Source organism: Trematomus bernacchii, unplaced genomic scaffold, assembly GCF_902827165.1.
Source record: "Trematomus bernacchii unplaced genomic scaffold, fTreBer1.1, whole genome shotgun sequence".
NCBI lineage: Eukaryota > Metazoa > Chordata > Actinopteri > Perciformes > Nototheniidae > Trematomus > Trematomus bernacchii.
The window spans coordinates 9,136,385-9,154,868 of record NW_022987593.1 but is presented as its reverse complement, the minus strand read 5'-3'; the positions used below and the strand labels follow the sequence as shown (position 1 = coordinate 9,154,868).

The following is an 18,484-nucleotide window of genomic DNA, read 5'->3' as shown; positions in this document are numbered from 1 at the left end:
CATTGTACCAAACTTCCTTGTGTAATAGTGTACTGTAATGTTTTGGGCATATTAATATGTTATAATTCAGTATTTCATTTTTGGGGTGCCTTTTTTCAAATCTGGCTTTTAGGAAAACTCTGACTATAGTCCCTGTCAGATAAACAATTACAATGAATACATACAAAATAAAAAAATAGGGAGAATATACCGTAACCAATACCATATACCATATATTTTGGTTGAACTTTGCTTTAAAAAGAATCTTCCAAATTAGCACCAAACTTGTCAGGAAACCTGGATGCCATTACATGGAGTACACCAATGTCTTTTGTATTTAAAAAATCATTTGAATTGTATTTATTCCTACAAGAGTTTTTTTTTAAACACTGTTATCCGACAAAAATCAATGATTACCTTAGTTTACTCATATAATCTTTACATTTCTCTGTAAAAAGATTTATCGTCAGGCAAATTCACTCTGTAGGCAGTAGAGCCAGAGTCCAGAGATCTGGCACTAACACTAAACACTACTGTGTGCATTACTTTATCTTGTCGCAGAGACAGAGTGTTTGTGTGTCAACATAAAACAAAGACAAGATGACAAAAGAAAAAAGAAAAGCAAGGAGGACAACAGATATCTGAAAGTGCTTCTGAGTAATCGTATGTATTGTGCCGTCTCATTATCCATGATGTGAAATATAGAGGCTTAAAAGGTCTAGATTAGGCCGGCTGAGACTTAAACATCTGTATCTCAGACGTGCTGGCAAGAACCACAACCATCCACCTCCTTCATATCCTCAAAGTAAAATATATATATATCTAAACATAAAAAGAGCTTTCTGTCAAACCAACCGCATTGTTTATAAGATATAGTGTATGAAAATGTACATTCATAAATGCTTCCTGCAGGCAGTACTTCACAGTGAATCACTGCTGTAAGAAACTACATATTTTAACCTCTTATCTAGGAAAATCTGTCGATGGGTATAAACGTCTAGAACCAAGAGCATAAAGTCTAACAAAACATTTAAAGGAATAAAGAATTCAAATGTGCACTTATAAAAAGAAAGCCTTCATGGAGCACTAAAACATTTGGCCATACATTCAATAATCCTTCAAACGGGGGAACAGGAGATGTGCTTGTTATGTAACAGTGTCCCAGGTGGCTGTAGGACATACAGTAATGGAAACAATGACTTGAAGTAAAAAAACAACAACGTTAAACTCCACTGGCTACACGGACTCAGTCATACCTGTGCTTTTCAGAGTGCAGGAATGTGAGAGGAAACAGATCCAACCGACAATTAGATCCTACTGACCTTGTTCAATTACTGAATACTAAGAAGGTGATATACAGGATGACTACAGAACAACAAAAGTAATAGTAGGAGAATGAATATTACCAGAAACGGTAAAGGTGAGTGTGAAGTAACAGTCCCCAGAGCCATAGGAGTTTAAGTTTACGTCCACACTCAGCCAGCAAGATTTAAAACAAGCTACTTTTTTTATATGTCAATATAGCAATTACCATATCTGTTCTCACTAACCTGTATTTTTGTTTATACATTTCTCAGCACAAAACAGGAGTTTAACCAACTGAGGTCCTGCAGTGTGATGCAGTTTTCTTGTGTGCTGACCAATTTCCTATTCAGGAGGTTTTGAGTGCAGATATTTGCTGTGGCTGCAGAATTAGCTGGTATAGTGTGGACCTACTCCCAACGAAACTTCTCAGCTAACATTTTCATGCTGTTATCTTTTCATGCCATAAACAATCCCATGCTTGGAGCTTTACATGTATATATGAAAACCCTGAACATGCACCGAAATGCATTTGATCTGTCGGGTAATGCATAGCTTCATCCTTTTCACCAAACCAGTCTCTCCTTTAACTCAACAAAAGTTACGAAGTTATTTCTTAAGTTTCATATCATGATCCTATTCCAATCTGTTTCACAGCCAGGGAAATAACAACAATTTACTATAATCTTGGCACAAAGACTTGTTGACATATTTATATTGGCTGGTTTCACAAGTGTAGGAAGTTTGTCTAACATATCAGCACACTGCCAGGAGTTTGGTAGTGGCAACAGTACCGGCAGCTGTATTTAGCAGCAGTGTGAACACAGCTTCCCTCCTGACAGACAGCAGGGAGAGGTCACCGTCATCATGTGTTGTGATAACGTGTGAATCAGCAGCAGTTTCAGTAGGGCAGTGGGTGACATCACTTCAAACTGCTTGTGGCAAGCTACGATTGTCAAATGTGAGGACAGAAACATCTACCATGTGTTTGTTGATTTCCTCTCAACAGCAGGAATATGCAGTTGGTTAAATAGGAGACGTAAATGAAAGTCTTACACAAATAGAAACAGAAACAGTTTAGAAATTACAGCTTAACATGTGCATACATATTCCAACTTCTGAAATGTCCAATGACCACTGAACTTAAAGACCCATGCTTTAAGTTATTTTTTTAGGGATGAAAACATGTACCTAAGTCTGTGGTTGAAATCTGGTTGAAAATCACATAGAGTGTTTGGGAATAAATTAGACCCTATATGCTCCATATTGATTACATCAGTAACATTTACTTCTGGAATATTTTGGCAGTGATCCCATACCAAAGAAATCAAACAATCTGCACACACTTCTTATAATAATTAAAACTGCTATCTTGCATTAAGTAGTCCTGGATGCTCCTGTGCAGGTTGAAGGAATGAAGAGAAACACATTTGAACTTCTCAGTACTGGTCAACTCAGCACTGTGGTTCAAAATATCAGCACTTGTTTTAAGTGTATTTCAGATGCTTGGTTTAAGGATGTGAAAATGTTGGGGCACCACAATGGGAGAGCTGTGATTGGCTGTCTGGTCGTCATGGCAGTCAAACCAACAAAACAGTGAGTGGTTACTGCTAGAAAACTAGCAAGCAACACGTCCACAGATGCAGGGACAAATATTGTTTTTTCATGGTCAATAAAGACAGAAATGGGTGTTTTTGTGCTGCTATTTTGTAGGGCTCATCATCTGAGAAGTCCTCTAGGGGCCCGAGAGGTGGCGAATCTCTGACGGGCCCCTGATCACTTTGTCCTGGTGATTTGTGCGTTTTTCAGGATTTGGCCAGATCACATTCATGCTCCGTGGACAGGTGTACTTCAGACATGTCTACCTCCACACCTGTCGTGAAAGACGAGTCTGAGTCACTGCTGATCGGACCCTGGTGCCCACCTGAGGGGGGAGAGATTGAGAAAATTCATTATCATGTCCTTAGAAGAGTGAGGATAGAAAGTTGAATTCTGTGTGTCGATACAAATGTTTCCCCATGTTCCAGCAATAAATCAGGTCTCTTTGTGGGACACTAATGGCAGCACACGCCCAGTAAGTGGCTGACTTTGGAAAGAATGATGGCTGCAATACCTTCACAGACAGCGCTCATTATTCAGGCTAAGGAAGCAACACAATCGGCCCTCCATTACTGCCAACAAGCCACAGCTGAAATCCTGACAGATCGGCTTGTTCATCTCATGCTAACTGCCTGTCAGGGACATTGTGACAAATTGCATCTGATTTACATACTAATTAGGAAAAGCTGCCTTAGGTAAGCTGATCTATTGCTTGTCAATCATGAAGGTAAACATTACTCTTTGTGTTACCACCTTCTTCTGAGTGCTTTGGCGAAAAGTCACTTAAGGGCACATTGGAAATGACTCCATCACATTGACATGTTTTTGTTAATGTTTGGTCTTTAGCTTGATAAATACTAGACTTATTTTTGTCTTAAATAGTGCCAACGCATACAAAAACGACAATTTATCTGATCTTAAAGCAAGAACACAATATTCACATCATGTTGAAGTTAAAATGTATAACTAGGGATACAACTAACTATTATTGAGTCAAATAGTTTCTACTTTTGAACTTAATGGCGCAATCATTATAACAACTATAGCTGATTTCAATAAATCCTTTAAAAGAAAGTCACTCTGACAAATTGACTTCAAATCTAAATGCGTCTAAACAGGGCTTCAGGTTATGCTGTAAACCCAGGAAAGAAGTGTTTTTTTTTACCGTTTACTTTCTAGTGATATTAAGAAGGTGTGTGGTAGGCATATCATGTGTCAGTTTATCACTAGGGGGAGATTAAGTCTTCTAACACAAAAACTGTTTGTGTTTATTTAGTTTTTTTCTGGAAGTGGAGGAGCCAGTCTGACGTGTTGAGCTGTGGGACTTTTGGCACAAGTTCCTCACACACTTCATCTTCGGTTCCACTCTGCTCCTCCAGGTCTTTAAACACTGTATACAGGTAAAACTGTGCTAAATAAACCCTACATTGAGAGTAACCAGACCAATGAGTTGTAAAAAACGGCAGGAACAACAATAAAAACCACTGGGAAGTGTAGTTACATAAAGCTGAATAGACCAGGAAAAAAAGGTAACATTTAAAGCACGAGTCGCATTAAAGTCATTGTCATGTCAGTTTATCACTAGGGGGAGATTAAGTCTTCTAACACAAAAACTGTTTGTGTTTATTTAGTTTTTTTCTGGAAGTGGAGGAGCCAGTCTGACGTGTTGAGCTGTGGGACTTTTGGCACAAGTTCCTCACACACTTCATCTTCGGTTCCACTCTGCTCCTCCAGGTCTTTAAACACTGTATACAGGTAAAACTGTGCTAAATAAACCCTACATTGAGAGTAACCAGACCAATGAGTTGTAAAAAACGGCAGGAACAACAATAAAAACCACTGGGAAGTGTAGTTACATAAAGCTGAATAGACCAGGAAAAAAAGGTAACATTTAAAGCACGAGTCGCATTAAAGTCATGTTCGCTCTTGTTTCATAGATTTACTGATTTGGCATCAAAATGATACCTTTATCTTCTAAATATGATGTTTTTGGGCTATTTTTAGATCTTTTTATATGTAAATAAGCTAATAATTAAAAACCTTTAAAAGCGGTCCTTATATGCCTTTTGGGGTTTTCCATCTCCTGTAGTGTGTTATGTTTTACTGCAGGTTAATGATCTGCAAAGGCTAACATCCCATCCCTCTCACACACTTACCCCCCTTCCTGAAAGCCTCCACTGGATTCCTTTGTTTACTTCAAGAACATTGTGACATCACTATGTAACACACGCGCTTCTATTGGCTAGCGCTCTCAAACATTGTACGTGATAAGCTAAGGGGCGCGACATCTCTAAGCGGTTGACCGATCACAACAGAGCCAGCTAACCAATCAGAGCAGACCCCTGTGTCTGGTTTCATGGGTGAAACATTACATTACATTACATTACATTTCATTTAGCTGACGCTTTTATCCAAAGCGACTTACAATTACCAATTACAGGGACATTCTCCCTGGAGTAATCAAGGGCTAAGTGCCTTACTCAAGGGCACACTAGTGGTGGTGTTCCAGGCGGGATTTCAGCCCACCTCACTATCCATTAGACCACCACTACCCCGGGTAGTGAAACAGGTGCAAAGCATGTAAACATGCCACAGTAAGGACGAAAAAGACAAAAATGAAACGTGAAAAGGAACATAATAGGGCCCCTTTATCCAGTAATAGAACAGGTGTGAATACAATAAGTACAATGTTTTAGTATTTGCATGTGCATGTATTGCCTATAAAGTGCTGATAGCTTGCACATGTTTAACAGTCGTTATTTAAATGAACAGCCCTTAGGCGTTGGCATGAGGGGCTATAATGTACAACATATGTTAACATGACGAATATTTTAGTGTAAGTAGGGTAAGACTGTGGCTTTCTGGGGTGGGGAAACTATTCTTACCCTCCTTTGTTTCCCAGGAGGATCTAAAATGGGGAACACTGACTAGGTGGCTGCTGGCCTGATTTAGGCTCAGAAAAAAAACAATTCAACCCTCAGATTACAAACGTGGGGGAATGAAACCAGAAACACCACACTGTAGGAAAGATACTCTCCTCCGGGGCATGAATGGTAACAAAACTTGACTCATCTGTATCTTTTGGCACTTTTACTTATGTGAATCACAAAATATTTTCAAGTGCAGGACATAGCAGAAATCTGGTAATAGTCAAATGGGGCAAACTCACTGCTTTAACTAATTGCATTTCATTTAGCTGACATTTTTATGCAAAGTGAGTTGCAATAAACTATGAAGATACAAACTCAGAAAAGCAAGAAACCTGCAGGTACATTTGCCAATAAGCCATATCATTGTAAGTGCTGGTGCATTAGTTTAAATTGAGCTAAATCCTTTAAGTACTCTTGATGGCTAAAGTGCATAATGGAGAGACAAAGAAATAGACAGACGTGTAGAGCATGTGGTGAAAGCTTTTTCTTTAATTAAATTCTCAAAAATCCCTTTTCCCTGTCTGTCAGGTCATTTCCTCTATATTAAAAATGTGTGATGTCTGTACTTACGGCCGGTGATGATGTGGCTTTCCGCTGCCTGAGGCTCTGTCTCTTCATCAGGGTGGAGCTGCTGGAAGCCGATCTCCCCGTCGGCTGGATCCAGATCCACCGAGCTCTCGTTAAACGTGATGTCACTCTCCCCACTGATGGCGTTGGTGGGCGGACCCCCGACAGATGTCTCATAGTCTGGAGGAACGTCATCTGTGCAGTCTGCGTTGAGCTGGAACGTGTACAAAACTCTTTAGAGACTAGGCAGGTCCATCTCTTTTTTATGTGTTGCAGATTGGAGTTAGATTAGTCTTGATATCAGAAATAAGAGCAGTGCAAAATATTTGAGAAAAACACACAAAATAATCAATTTAAAAAAAGGACCTTACCAGGATTCCCAAGGCTTTAAGGATGTTCATTTTACACATGGGACATGTCCGGTGGTCTTGTAGCCACGGGTCTACACAGTGCTTATGGAAAACATGCCTGGCAAAACAAGAGAGCAGTGCACAAATACAAAGTATTAAAACAAATGACTGTAGATATCAGAAGTTATATGTTGACTTTATGTTTCAACAAATAGAGATTTAGTTTTTCAAATGATAGTATGTAGGACAAATCTGGAGCATACAAAGATTACCTGCATGGTAATACCCGCAGAACATCATTAGGCTTATAACCTTCAATGCAAACTGCACAGTTGTCAAAGTCTGACTCAGTCTCCTAAAACACAGAAATAGGAAAGACGAAAATGACTATAATTAATATAAGTATAACAATAAAATAATGACAATATGTTTATCATACAGCCTCTTACAAAGCAATGTGAGCAAGTGCTTTACAGTAAAGACAATCAACAATTAAGAGAATGTGATAAGATAAAATAAATATTTTAATTATTAGTATACTGCTTATATAACATATCTATCTTCCAAATAAAATATATTTTTCATATAATGTCCTCTACATGGGTGAACACACTTTAGTAAATGTTTAAAATAAATAATGGCTGACTTAGACTCCCTGTATAGTAAAAAATGCTTTGATTTGTGTGTGAGATGTACTGTTTGCAGTGTAGGATCCATACCTTGTCTCCTTTCTTTATGGTGCGTACTTGCAGCTTACTGATGGCCTTTTTGGCAGCATCTCCCAAACGTCTCTGAAGAGATAACAAATATTATTACTGACACGACAACATAATATTGACAGAAAAAAGTGACTCAGTCAGCAGTATCTCTTTGGTGGGTTGATACAAAGTAAATACTGCAACCACAGGAGAATGTGCCCCAATGTGACATTTGACAAGATCCAGCATAACCTGTAACTCTTCAATTTCTCATCAATTTCACCTCTTCACATTTGTGTTATTGGTACATTATTACTATTGTACACTAGTGACCTTTAAAATAACATTACAAAAAATAAATCAGGTAATTCAACACAATATCAAGAGTGGTTGTTTTGGGGTGTCTGGAGATTAGATGTCTCTTTATCACTATGGGCCTTATAGCTCTTATTGCTATAAGAACAATAAGGCAAGTCGAGTAAGTAAGATAAAGTTTACCAGTAATAATCAAACACAACATAAACTTGTAACAGTTTTACCTTACTGTACTGCCTTGGAAATAAATTAGGAACAGACTTGTTCAATATCCTCGTAAAACAAAAATCAACCTAATTCAAGGTGAAAACACAAACAATGGTTGTCACGGCAGCGGCTGCTTCCCCAACACACGCACTGATGAGTTATCATAACAGACGTCACAAGAACGTCAGAGGCGGCCATTCATATTAAAGGGAAGGCAATAGAAAGTATTTGCACTGGGCCAGAGAGCAGAGTTGGTTGATGGTTCACTGGTTTGCTGCGCCTCTGTTCAGCCAGCTGTCGGGCTAATTTTGGATTCTCCTTAAAGCCTCACAGAGCCACAACCAGATGGAAAATTGCACGGGCCAATGTCAAGAGTAAAACCACAGCACTATCAGTATCCCTGTTACTGAAATAACATCACTTCATACCTTGATTAAAGTGCACACAGTCATACCTGGTTGCGGTCTCGTGCGTTAGCGTAGCGGAACCTCTGGATGTAGTAGAAGACGAGCCAGGCGAGGGAGATGATCATGAGCACGATGAAGGAGATGGAGACAAACACCACCGACGTTCTGCTCACATACTTGTGCAGGTTGCGGGTTCCTATGGAGATGGACAGCGTGACCCTGATCTGCTGCTCCAGCAAGGCAGCAATCTCACGGCCTTTAGGCTCTGGGATCATGATGGCCACAACTTCACCCGTACCTGCACATACAACGAGAAGTGATGGTTTAGAAGATTGTTTCATAGATACATTTGTTCTATAGCTACAAAAAAAGACATTGAAGTCATTTAATCAGATTTGACACAGACACAAATCACACTTGGTGGATCTTAGACTTCACTTTAGACATATTCAAATATATTCTTCAGACAAAAAAAACATTGAATGTAATTAAAATATGATCAGAGAATTTAGTGTCTATCGTTGAGCAGGCAACTAAAATACATTTGTAATGCATTTTGTATAATATCTATATATAATATGTAATTAATGCATCAGTCCATGACACAAAATTATTGGTAACTATTTTAATAATTGTTTATTATTTTCACATTAACAGAAACGTCAGACAAAAACTAAATATATTTGGGTTTTGGACTGAAAAAACAAGACACATAAAGACTCCACCTTGGAGTCTGAACATTTTAAACCAACATATAAATATATTCTGACATTTTACTGGCAACATCACTTATCAATTTATTAAATATTTTTTGAAAATCAAATCAAATCAAAGCAGGTTTTATTTATATAGCACATTTTAAAAACGATTTTTGGTCGAGCCAAAGTGCTGTACATGCAAATAAAAAACACATTACTACGATCGCAAACAGAAGACAATAAATTACAACAGCAAATATAAAAATCAAACACAGGGAAATGAGTCGTGCTCCGCTCTGACTAGAAGGCCAGGGAGAAGAAGTGAGTCTTTAGTGTTGATTTAAAAAACCCTAGGGTAAAAATAAGGCAAAAATACTTCTTGCCTTATTTGACTTGAGGTGTAGGAGTGTTTTAGCGGCCCATATCTTTTTCCAGATTTCTAGCTCTCAAATAACAATATACCTGTCAGAAATCCAGTATTGCTCAGGATATATTCTGGTTATTAGAAGTTGTCTGTAATGAGGGAACAACCCATGGGACAAAACTGAGTATTTTCTTAGACACAATAAGGGAATACAAAGGCTTTAGTCTCTCTCTGCAACCTGCCGCTCCACAGTGGCAGGTTGCAGATGCATCAACAGAGTAAGCACTGTTACATCATATTCCTTCTGCCGCCTGTTTATGACTGACGCTGCACAGAGTCACAGTGGCTCCCCACGGTGCCTCAGTCCCTCCATCAGCCACCATGAACAGTGGCTTTATTCAACCTGCCATCAGCTACACCACCTACTGTGCAGCCTGCCACAGATACACAGAGAAATCCTCATGCACTGTTACAGAGATCTGCACAGAGCTAAAATGATATTCTGGTGCTAAGAGAGATAATATGATGTTTTGTGTTTTCCAGAGGAGATAAAGGCTTTGAATCCAACAGATATGCTTCCTTTTTGAGGAGGTGGCTTATTGCTTTGATGCACATAAATCCCTTTATGTAACAGGTCCGTTGTGAAATCTGCTCGCCGACTAGATTTTATATGACCAGGTTTGAGAAGTCAGACCAGTATTCTGTTGTTTTAACTGTCGTATTTTGTATGCATGTGCAAGAATCAGCATTATTGGCTAAAATAATAAATTCTTGAAGGAATCATTTGGATTGTAGTTCCCCTTTTTTGAACACAATCAAGCCAATATGTTTGGGCAAAAGCAGCTTTCTTTAAATTACACAAATGCTTAAATTAACAATTTGCTATGGGTAATCGTAGACATGGTGTGTACCATCCTCTGCAAAAACAGCCAGATTAGTAATGAAGCTGGCAGCGTCTCCACTGATAACGCAAAGGTTTATCCCTGTATTACGGTGACTGCTGCCTCAAAATGAGTTTATGTATGTCAGAGCGTCTGAAGCAAATGCTGTTGGAAAACAAAGACGGAGAGAGAGCACAAAAGCTAATGTTTGGACAGCAAACAGACGGCTTTTCGCTGCTGATCATCGCTGTGTTTTCATTCCCTCAGCCCACAATCTGTCACACCTCAACTAACATGTTTGCTTGTTTATTTTTCTCAATTACATACACATTTAAATAAGGTACATTTTAAGAGTTTATGAAATGAATTTTCTACAATTGCTGGATTTAGAAATATAATACCTGTTTTCACCAATAACACAAGTCTCTATTCAAGTCTTTCTGACAATATAAAAATATGAAGGTTACCTGATTTGTAAACCTATGTTCTCATGTTTGTAGTACACACACCTGATCTGTAGATGTATGGTTTTATTAAGCAGGACCATATGGTGCAGAGGGGAAATCACTGTGATTTAACAATTGCCTTTGTCAACAGAAGATAAACGACATTATCCCATGTCAACAGGCAAATTAATTCAAGATAAAACTGTTGCTTCCAGACTCAAGGTGCCCGTGTGTGGCCATCTTTCAGCTTCACAGCCAGCAGAAATAAGGAAAGGCATAACAAGTCATGTAAGATTTCAGTAAGCCTCGACTCTTATCTCTTCTGTTCACTGTGACGCAGCCAGAGCGGATCAAAATAGCTGATACTAAAACAGGAGAGCAATGTCTGAGACGGAGCTGAACTTGTGAAAAGATCTGTGTTTCCAGAGCCACCTCGCCCACATGTGGAAGCAAAGAAGGAATAAATAGTGAATGGGTTAATTCAGTAGACACCGACCTATGCTGGGTATTTCATTTCTGTAACAGGCTTTTCGGACTGCTGCAGAGAGGTTAAGACTGAGGCCAAGATTACTATAGAATTAACTGGTAAAAGCCTTATTTACAACCATAATCTTAACCCGACAGATGCTCAAAGTTAGCTACACTGTGACTTAATCATGCAAGATCCTCAAAAAAAGTCTGTGTCTGAAGAAAGGTTTTAGGAAATATGCTTATGTGTTTTTTTCCCCCCGAGTTTAATAAAAAGGTAAACATGAAACTGAAGACAGCAGGTGGTTAGATTAGCATGAAGACTGGAAAGAAGAAACATTTACCCTGGCGTTGTCCAACATACAACTGTATTCAGATAATAGAAGAATATGGTTTACATTTAAAAAAACTAGCCTTTTGATATATTTACTTTATATTATTTTAATGTATGTTTTTTTATTTGTTGTCTTTTGTATGCACCTGTTCCTATTAGTTTATTGTGAAATATTTGAAAGTCATGTTGTTTTATACATGAACAATTTAAAACCAAACAACGACAATCCACTAGCTTCTCTTAAAGGCAATTAATAACCCCAAATTACAGGTGATAAATAAAACAGGCTTTGGTTTTATAGGGATTTAGGTCCCAGTCTATTACAGGCAACAAGTGGGGATTCCAGGAAGTCATTTATCTTAGGTTATAATTTCTTACAGAAGAAAGTTCCCCATAAAACAAAAATCTCATTTTTACACTTTGTTTTTTGCCATTTCCCTTTTTCTTAAATCTTAGCGCTAATGCACTGCTGCATTCAGCTACAAATTCACTATACATCAGAGTAGTCTTCTTAATCTTCTTATCTAATTCTATGTAAGAAAGAAAACAAGTGCATTCCCTTTCATTTTATACAACTTTGAAAGGAAAATGGTTTAAACCCAACGCTTCTAGAGATGTTAAAGCCAAAGTATCTGACCTGGCGGACTTTGACTCCACTCAGCGTTCGGTTGAGGGTTGAATAAAGCCAGGCCTTGAGAGGTTTCTGCCTCTAACAACTGTGGATTTTACAGCCCAGCTGTGTTGTCTCTGGACAGGAAAGTGCTCCATTCTTTCTTTGGCAGCCTCACACTCAGTCTACACATTAAGATCGGTTCCTTTGTCACTGTATTATCTTCCTCTTCACTAAAAGCTTTGTCATCACACCTCTCTGGCTGCTGTTTCCGTCTCTTAAAGTGTTGCCGTTTATCATTTAATAAAAACTTTAAGCAGTGAAATCCTGGTTTTCAATTTGATGTGAAGTGTTGTACTTTTGCACCTAGTGATTCCAACAATATAACTTTTCTTTGGTAACTTGCCACTAACTTCTGAGACGAGTCTTTAGTGGTTTTACATAGAATTTAAATGATCTGCTTATTATGACAAGCACCTGTCCTGTGCCATCTCTGTACAAAAGGATCTTTTAGTTAAACGTCTCGTATACAATTAGCCCATTATGTGGACAGGACAGGTGTCGTGCACTTTTAGTTTGAACATCTGTTAGTTTACAGATCCTTTTGTCCATCAGTCTGTATGCATTGTGCTGTTGTCTGGCACAGGTGTAGTAGTCTAAGCAGACACACCTGTATGAAAACTAGCAACAAGCCGAGAGCCCATTTCCATTGGAAATAAAGGTCAAGTGCAAAACAAGGCTCCACTCACATATACTATTGAAGGCTTTAAACTCAACGTGTGTTCTTTGCAGTAATCCATTTAATCAGTTTGTGGTGGCATTGAGAGGTAACATTGTGGTTTTAACTGAAACTGGCTTGGAAAAATGTTTTTTTTCAACCTTAGAGCAGAAACAACAACAAATTCTAAATAACCTATTACACTTTTTGGGGTTTTCCCTTTCCTGCAGTGAGTTGTATAGGTTTTGTATCATGTAAATGGCTTAAGGCTAAAACCCCATAGTAACCACGAGAGGCTTTCTCTCCCACACTCTCCCCCTTGCCTGAAACACCTCCATTGGACTCCATTCCATAACATAGGGACATCACTATGTAACACTAGCGCTGGCGCTCCAACACATTGTACTTGATAGGCTAAGGGGTGGGACATCTCTAAGCGGTTGACCAATCACAACAGAGCCGGCCAGCTAACCAATCAGAGCAGACTGGGCTCTGATTTCAGACAGAGGGTGAAAAGAGGTGCTGCAGCACAGGCAGTATGAGAAAAATAAAGACCTTTTTTGCATGTAAACGTGTCACCGTGGAGGCCTAAATACAAATATGAACCTGAAAAGGAGCATAATAGGGCCTCTTTAAAGAACTACAACAGAGAAGAGAAGGCAGAACACTTTAGAAACAGAACAGGCTGAGTGTGCTGATACTTACAGCATCATTGAATTAACGTCTAACATTTATCAGTGGTTTTATGGGAATTGGCTAACATTTAGCTTCAAATATGGGGTACTATAAAGGCACTTCATTACCAAATCGTTACCATTTAGTGGGAGGCGTGTGGCGCAGTGGGTTAGTGTATTGGTGTTTGGATCAGGGGGTCACAGGTTCAAACCCCCACTGCAGTCAGCATGTCGTTGTGTCCATGGGCAAGACACTTCACCCCAAATTGCTCCTGTGGGAATTGCCCACAGTATTGAGTATGTAAGTCGCTTTGGATAAAAGCGTCTAACAAATAACATGTAATGTAATTTAGTGGTAGTACAATGTCTTCTGTGTGGTTAATGGATCAAATACATGTTCTTGTTTCCTTTATACCTAATACTTTATACCAGATAATATGAAAGGGCTCTTTGCTTTTCAACCTCAATTTTGATGTTTGACTCTAGCAACATTTTAACCAACCAGGAAACTCTTAAGTCCTAAGTATAGTTTGCAGGTATTCCTTTCCTTCAGGCTTAACACAGCCACTGTTTAACCAACAAGTCAAAACTAGCCACTCCACTCGCTGCTGTTCTTTAAGCTCATTGCTTTGAGCACGCAGTAACAACAAGGAGAGACTCAGATGAGCATATAAACATTTGTATGACTCAGATCTTCTCTCAGCTGGATTATGCTTGGAGCACCAAAAAAGCCAAGTACGCTGTGCATCCTTTTATCTTAGTGCCGCTTTTGAAGAGGAATCTCCCCGGTGATACACATGAAAAGTCTATTCATGAGTGTGACGACCCCTCCACACCACTAGGCGTTCTGTGGTCTCTCTCTCTTTCTGTTTACAGGATCCGGTGCTGTGGGGCCGGCAATTACCTGATGAGCTGCACCTGGGTCGAAAAGCCTATAAGAAGAGGGCCCAGCCGGATACGTCTCTCTCTGGGGGTGTTTCTCAATCGCGAGTACGCTTGCTTGGTAGCACATGTCTGCCGAGCATCTTGCTTCAGAAGCGAGTCAAGAATACTTCCTGCCATTCGGAAAACAAAGAGTGGAACAGGCTAGCAAGTGTGCAGGTGTGCGTCATATGAGAGGCCCCGCCTTACATCTTCCGCCACAGATTTGGGGAAATTGGTCCGTGCGCAAAGCATTGTGGGGATTTTAAGACCGCGGAATCTACTCATGTGCAGCCTCGATATTTGCAGCTTTACTCCCTGGGTGTTTCTCAATCGCGAGTAAAGCTGCTTCAGAGCCACTATTTCAAGCATACTACGTCATCGAGTGCCGCCGAAGTACTGTTCCAATCTCCAGCATACTTGGAAATCTACCGAGCCCGGCGTACTCCGTTTGGAGAAATATCGAGGCTGCACATGAGTAGACTCCGCGGTCTTAAAATCCCCACAATGCTTTGCGCACGGACCAATTTCCCCAAATCTGTGGCGGAAGATGTAAGGCGGGGCCTCTCATATGACGCACACCTGCACACTTGCTAGCGTGTTCCACACTTTGTTTTCCGAATGCCAGGAAGTATTCTTGACTCGCTTCTGAAGCAAGATGCTCGGCAGACATGTGCTACCAAGCAAGCGTACTCGCGATTGAGAAACACCCTCTCTCTCATATTCCTCTCGCATACTCCCGCATGTGAGCTTCGTGTCGCAGCTATCTTTTTGGGTGTCCACAAAATAAAAGGATTGTTACTTTCAGACCCTCGTCTCGCCTCCCAGTTTTTTGTTGCAGCCCAAGAGCCGGGTTGTAACAATGAGCCCTCTAGTTAAATGAATCTGTGTTCTTTGATACATTTTAAATTTGAATCCTATATTCAGCACATTTAAACCTGACTACAGTTTTGTTTATGAGCTGCATTATTTATTTATTTATTTGTAGCAAACACATTAGTCACCTTTGAGCTGATTAAAAAAGCCATGTGTTTGACAATTATCTGCCTTCAGAAAACAAGGATAATAAATGTGACTCTCCTTTGAAGAACCTGAACTGAGGACATTTTGCATGGATCATTTCAAAAGGTGTGTTTGTTTGTTTGTTTGTGTGTTGTTTCACAAAGCTTATTTTCACATTTTATTTCTTAAATGTTTGCTTTGATGGCGTATTAGCTGTGCTTAACATGTGTCTTTGGTGTTCTTCAGCTTTGTCCACATGAGTTATAGACCTGCAGCCTGCATGCATCAATTCATATTAGTGTGGAAAACTTGGGAAGTTGTAAAGAGGAGACTATGTTAACATTACATGTTTGCTATCTGTGGGCTTATTGGCACATATTACAACCATGCTTTTCCTATTTGTTTTGAACATAACAACATAATGTATTGCCTATGTATAAATCAGGAGCACTTATGGAACAATGTTTTGGGAAATGCCACTGCCTCTGCACAGTTATTTGCACATAAGGAAAACAAGATAAGTGATAGTTATGCAATACAAATAAGTATTATCTTATTTTACTCACATTGTCCACATCTGACTGTCAGCATTAAAACTACTTTAAAACTCTTGAAAAACTTTGAAAGAAATGTAAATGTAATCTGGAAGTTGTGTTCATGATATGTAGTTTAAGTGACAATTACAGTCTGCACCCTCTGATATAAATTGGGGTATTTTTGACCCTCTCTACACCGTTTTGACCAACTGAATATTGAACACTGTCAAGGAGCAGAACTGGCATCAGATATTTGGTCGGATTTGTAAAATGGTTCTCTTCGTTTTTCATCAAATAGTTAATAAACTTCTATATTTTATTGTTATGTTCAGCTGTGTGTGTTTAGGCAACCTATACAGTTTGAGTACAAGGGACTTTTGTGAAATGACATAAGAGGAATGTGGTAAAAACATGCTCATGTCTCTTACTGTAAGGCATCACATCATTGGTATTGTTTCTAAATCTAAGGTATATAAGAGGCTCTAATAGAGATGGGAGGATAAATGATTTTATTGTGTATTGCAATAAAAACACCAAAAACACTTAAACAATAAGGTTGACTGTGCAAATGTCCATTATCAGGAGTGAGTTGACAAAAGCTGTCTAGCTTGATATAATGGTAGAAGTAAACGATATTGAGCATAAGTATTAAGGAATTATTACAGTCAAAAGAACAGTCTCAATCAGAGTTGCTTTAAAGACAATATTAATTATGACTTGCTCAGGATTTGTTATTACGGTATTAAAGATTGTGAATCTTTTTCATTGTCCTATTTCTAAGAATATCAAACAAAGGATGTATATCATGATGTCTTCAATGGTTGCATCCATTTGAGAAAAACTTCAGCAGGACCTACAGAGACACTTTGAAGAATCAGCAGATCAATGGCAGGTCAATATTTTAGGGGATCCAGTGCACTTTTCTACTTCACCGCAAAACGAATTGATTATTGAGCTGAATACACAGAGACAGAAGCTGCTCAGGGACTTAAGCAGGGCGAATGAAAACCATTAATCTAGCCTAACCCTTAAGAAGCAACTAACTAATAACATTGACCCTTTAGGCCTCCATCACCTGACTGGAAAGGATACATGATGGAGAAAAGAAAGTGTGCCCGGTTGTCTCTTACCTGGATGGGGCATTGTTATGGTGTCGTTGGCATTGGTGGAGCCCACATTGTATATGACAACTGCAGAGGCGTTGTAGTTTGCAACGTTACAGATCTTCTCTCGGTAGGAACAGTTCCCATCAGCCACCAGAGCCACCCAGGCGGTGTTAGCGGGGATAGGGGGGAACCTGAGGCTGGGGTCGCACGCCTGCCTGTCCTGCAGGCTGGACGGAACCAGGACCAGACCTCTGGCTTCTTTCTTGGGCGACTGCTCACCATACCTTCCGCACTCGGTTTTCTCCGTCCTGACCTCGGAAGTGACGGGGTCCAGATAGGTGATGTTGACAAAAGCGGTGTACCACTCCTCTTTCTCTGCAACCGTAAAGTCCAAGCACAGCAAGTGCACGAAACAAAACGACAGCAGCCACGTCGAGAGAGCCAGACTGCGGCAACATTGGATGAGGGACGGTGCCATTGTGCGGCTGCTTTTGGGGTGGATGGTCCTTGGTCCGGGTCTCCGCCTTACTGGAAAGCTCCCACCCCGTCCCTCTTTTTACCCCCAAACCTTAACTTTGCATAAGAGCCAGTGCCGGACACCAGCTCTCATGGAAGCTGTCCTAAAAGAGTTTGTGAGCTACGTGTATGAGTCTGCTACACACCACCACCTGCAGGAAAAAACGACTCGGTGTGTGTGTGTGTTGTTGTTCACCGTCAGCTGTTTCGCTTCCTCGTTCAGGATTGGCTCATCGCTCATCATCATGTGACCTGGGCGTGGACACGATGGCCCCTGACGACCCATGGCATGTGTGAACTAAACAGAAATACATCATTTTAATCCACTGCCACATGAATGCATTCATATCATCATAAGAGTTTAAGCTATAATGCTTTCCATTATTGTTTCTGCATTCATTGGGTTTGATATGTTGGAACAAACTGTATTTTTTGTATTTTTTATGTTGAATTTGTATTCCATTTACTTATCATGTGTTATCATCTGACAATATTTATTATAAAAAAAACATTGATACTTGATACTAATCATCAATAATATCAGGAGTAAGATGTGAATTTATTTAACAGGGAAAATGGATAGTCTAAAGTTTAACAGAGGGTGTTTTATTAAAATATTATTGCTCACCTATACATTATTTCATCTATTTTAATTATATTCATATCTCTGCTATATCTCTACCATTTTCAGTACTTGTAAGCTACTTTATACATTTTTCCTACTTTAACTGACGCTTATCTTCATACAGTATATTGTATTCATATACCTTTTGGGTAGATATACATATTGAATTTAGTGTATATATATATATATATATATATATATATATATATATATACATTTCTGTGCTTTTTG

General features: G+C 39.4%; 1 protein-coding gene across 1 annotated transcript; it reads right to left on the bottom strand.

Annotated features, from left to right (window-relative positions):
* Positions 1–617: 617 nt before the first annotated feature.
* Positions 618–17,590, bottom strand: LOC117481713 (RING finger protein 150-like). The gene is made up of 7 exons (XM_034129554.1): positions 17,137–17,590; positions 8,402–8,652; positions 7,447–7,518; positions 7,000–7,082; positions 6,749–6,845; positions 6,381–6,591; positions 618–3,205 (listed from the first exon to the last, which is right to left on the bottom strand). The coding sequence occupies exons 1-7, from the start codon at positions 17,588–17,590 to the stop codon at positions 3,087–3,089; spliced, it is 1,287 nt and encodes a 428-aa protein (XP_033985445.1). The 3' UTR covers positions 618–3,086.
* Positions 17,591–18,484: the final 894 nt, after the last annotated feature.

Bases quoted from the DNA above. Each gene is read 5' to 3' on its own strand.
- LOC117481713 (XM_034129554.1), bottom strand. From the start codon at position 17,590: ATGGCACCGTCCCTCATCCAATGTTGCCGCAGTCTGGCTCTCTCGACG. The intron at 8,653-17,136 runs GTAAGAGACAAC...TTGTATGTGCAG, and splicing joins CATAACAATGCCCCATCCAG to GTACGGGTGAAGTTGTGGCC. The intron at 7,083-7,446 runs GTATGGATCCTA...TCTGTGTTTTAG, and splicing joins CCATAAAGAAAGGAGACAAG to GAGACTGAGTCAGACTTTGA.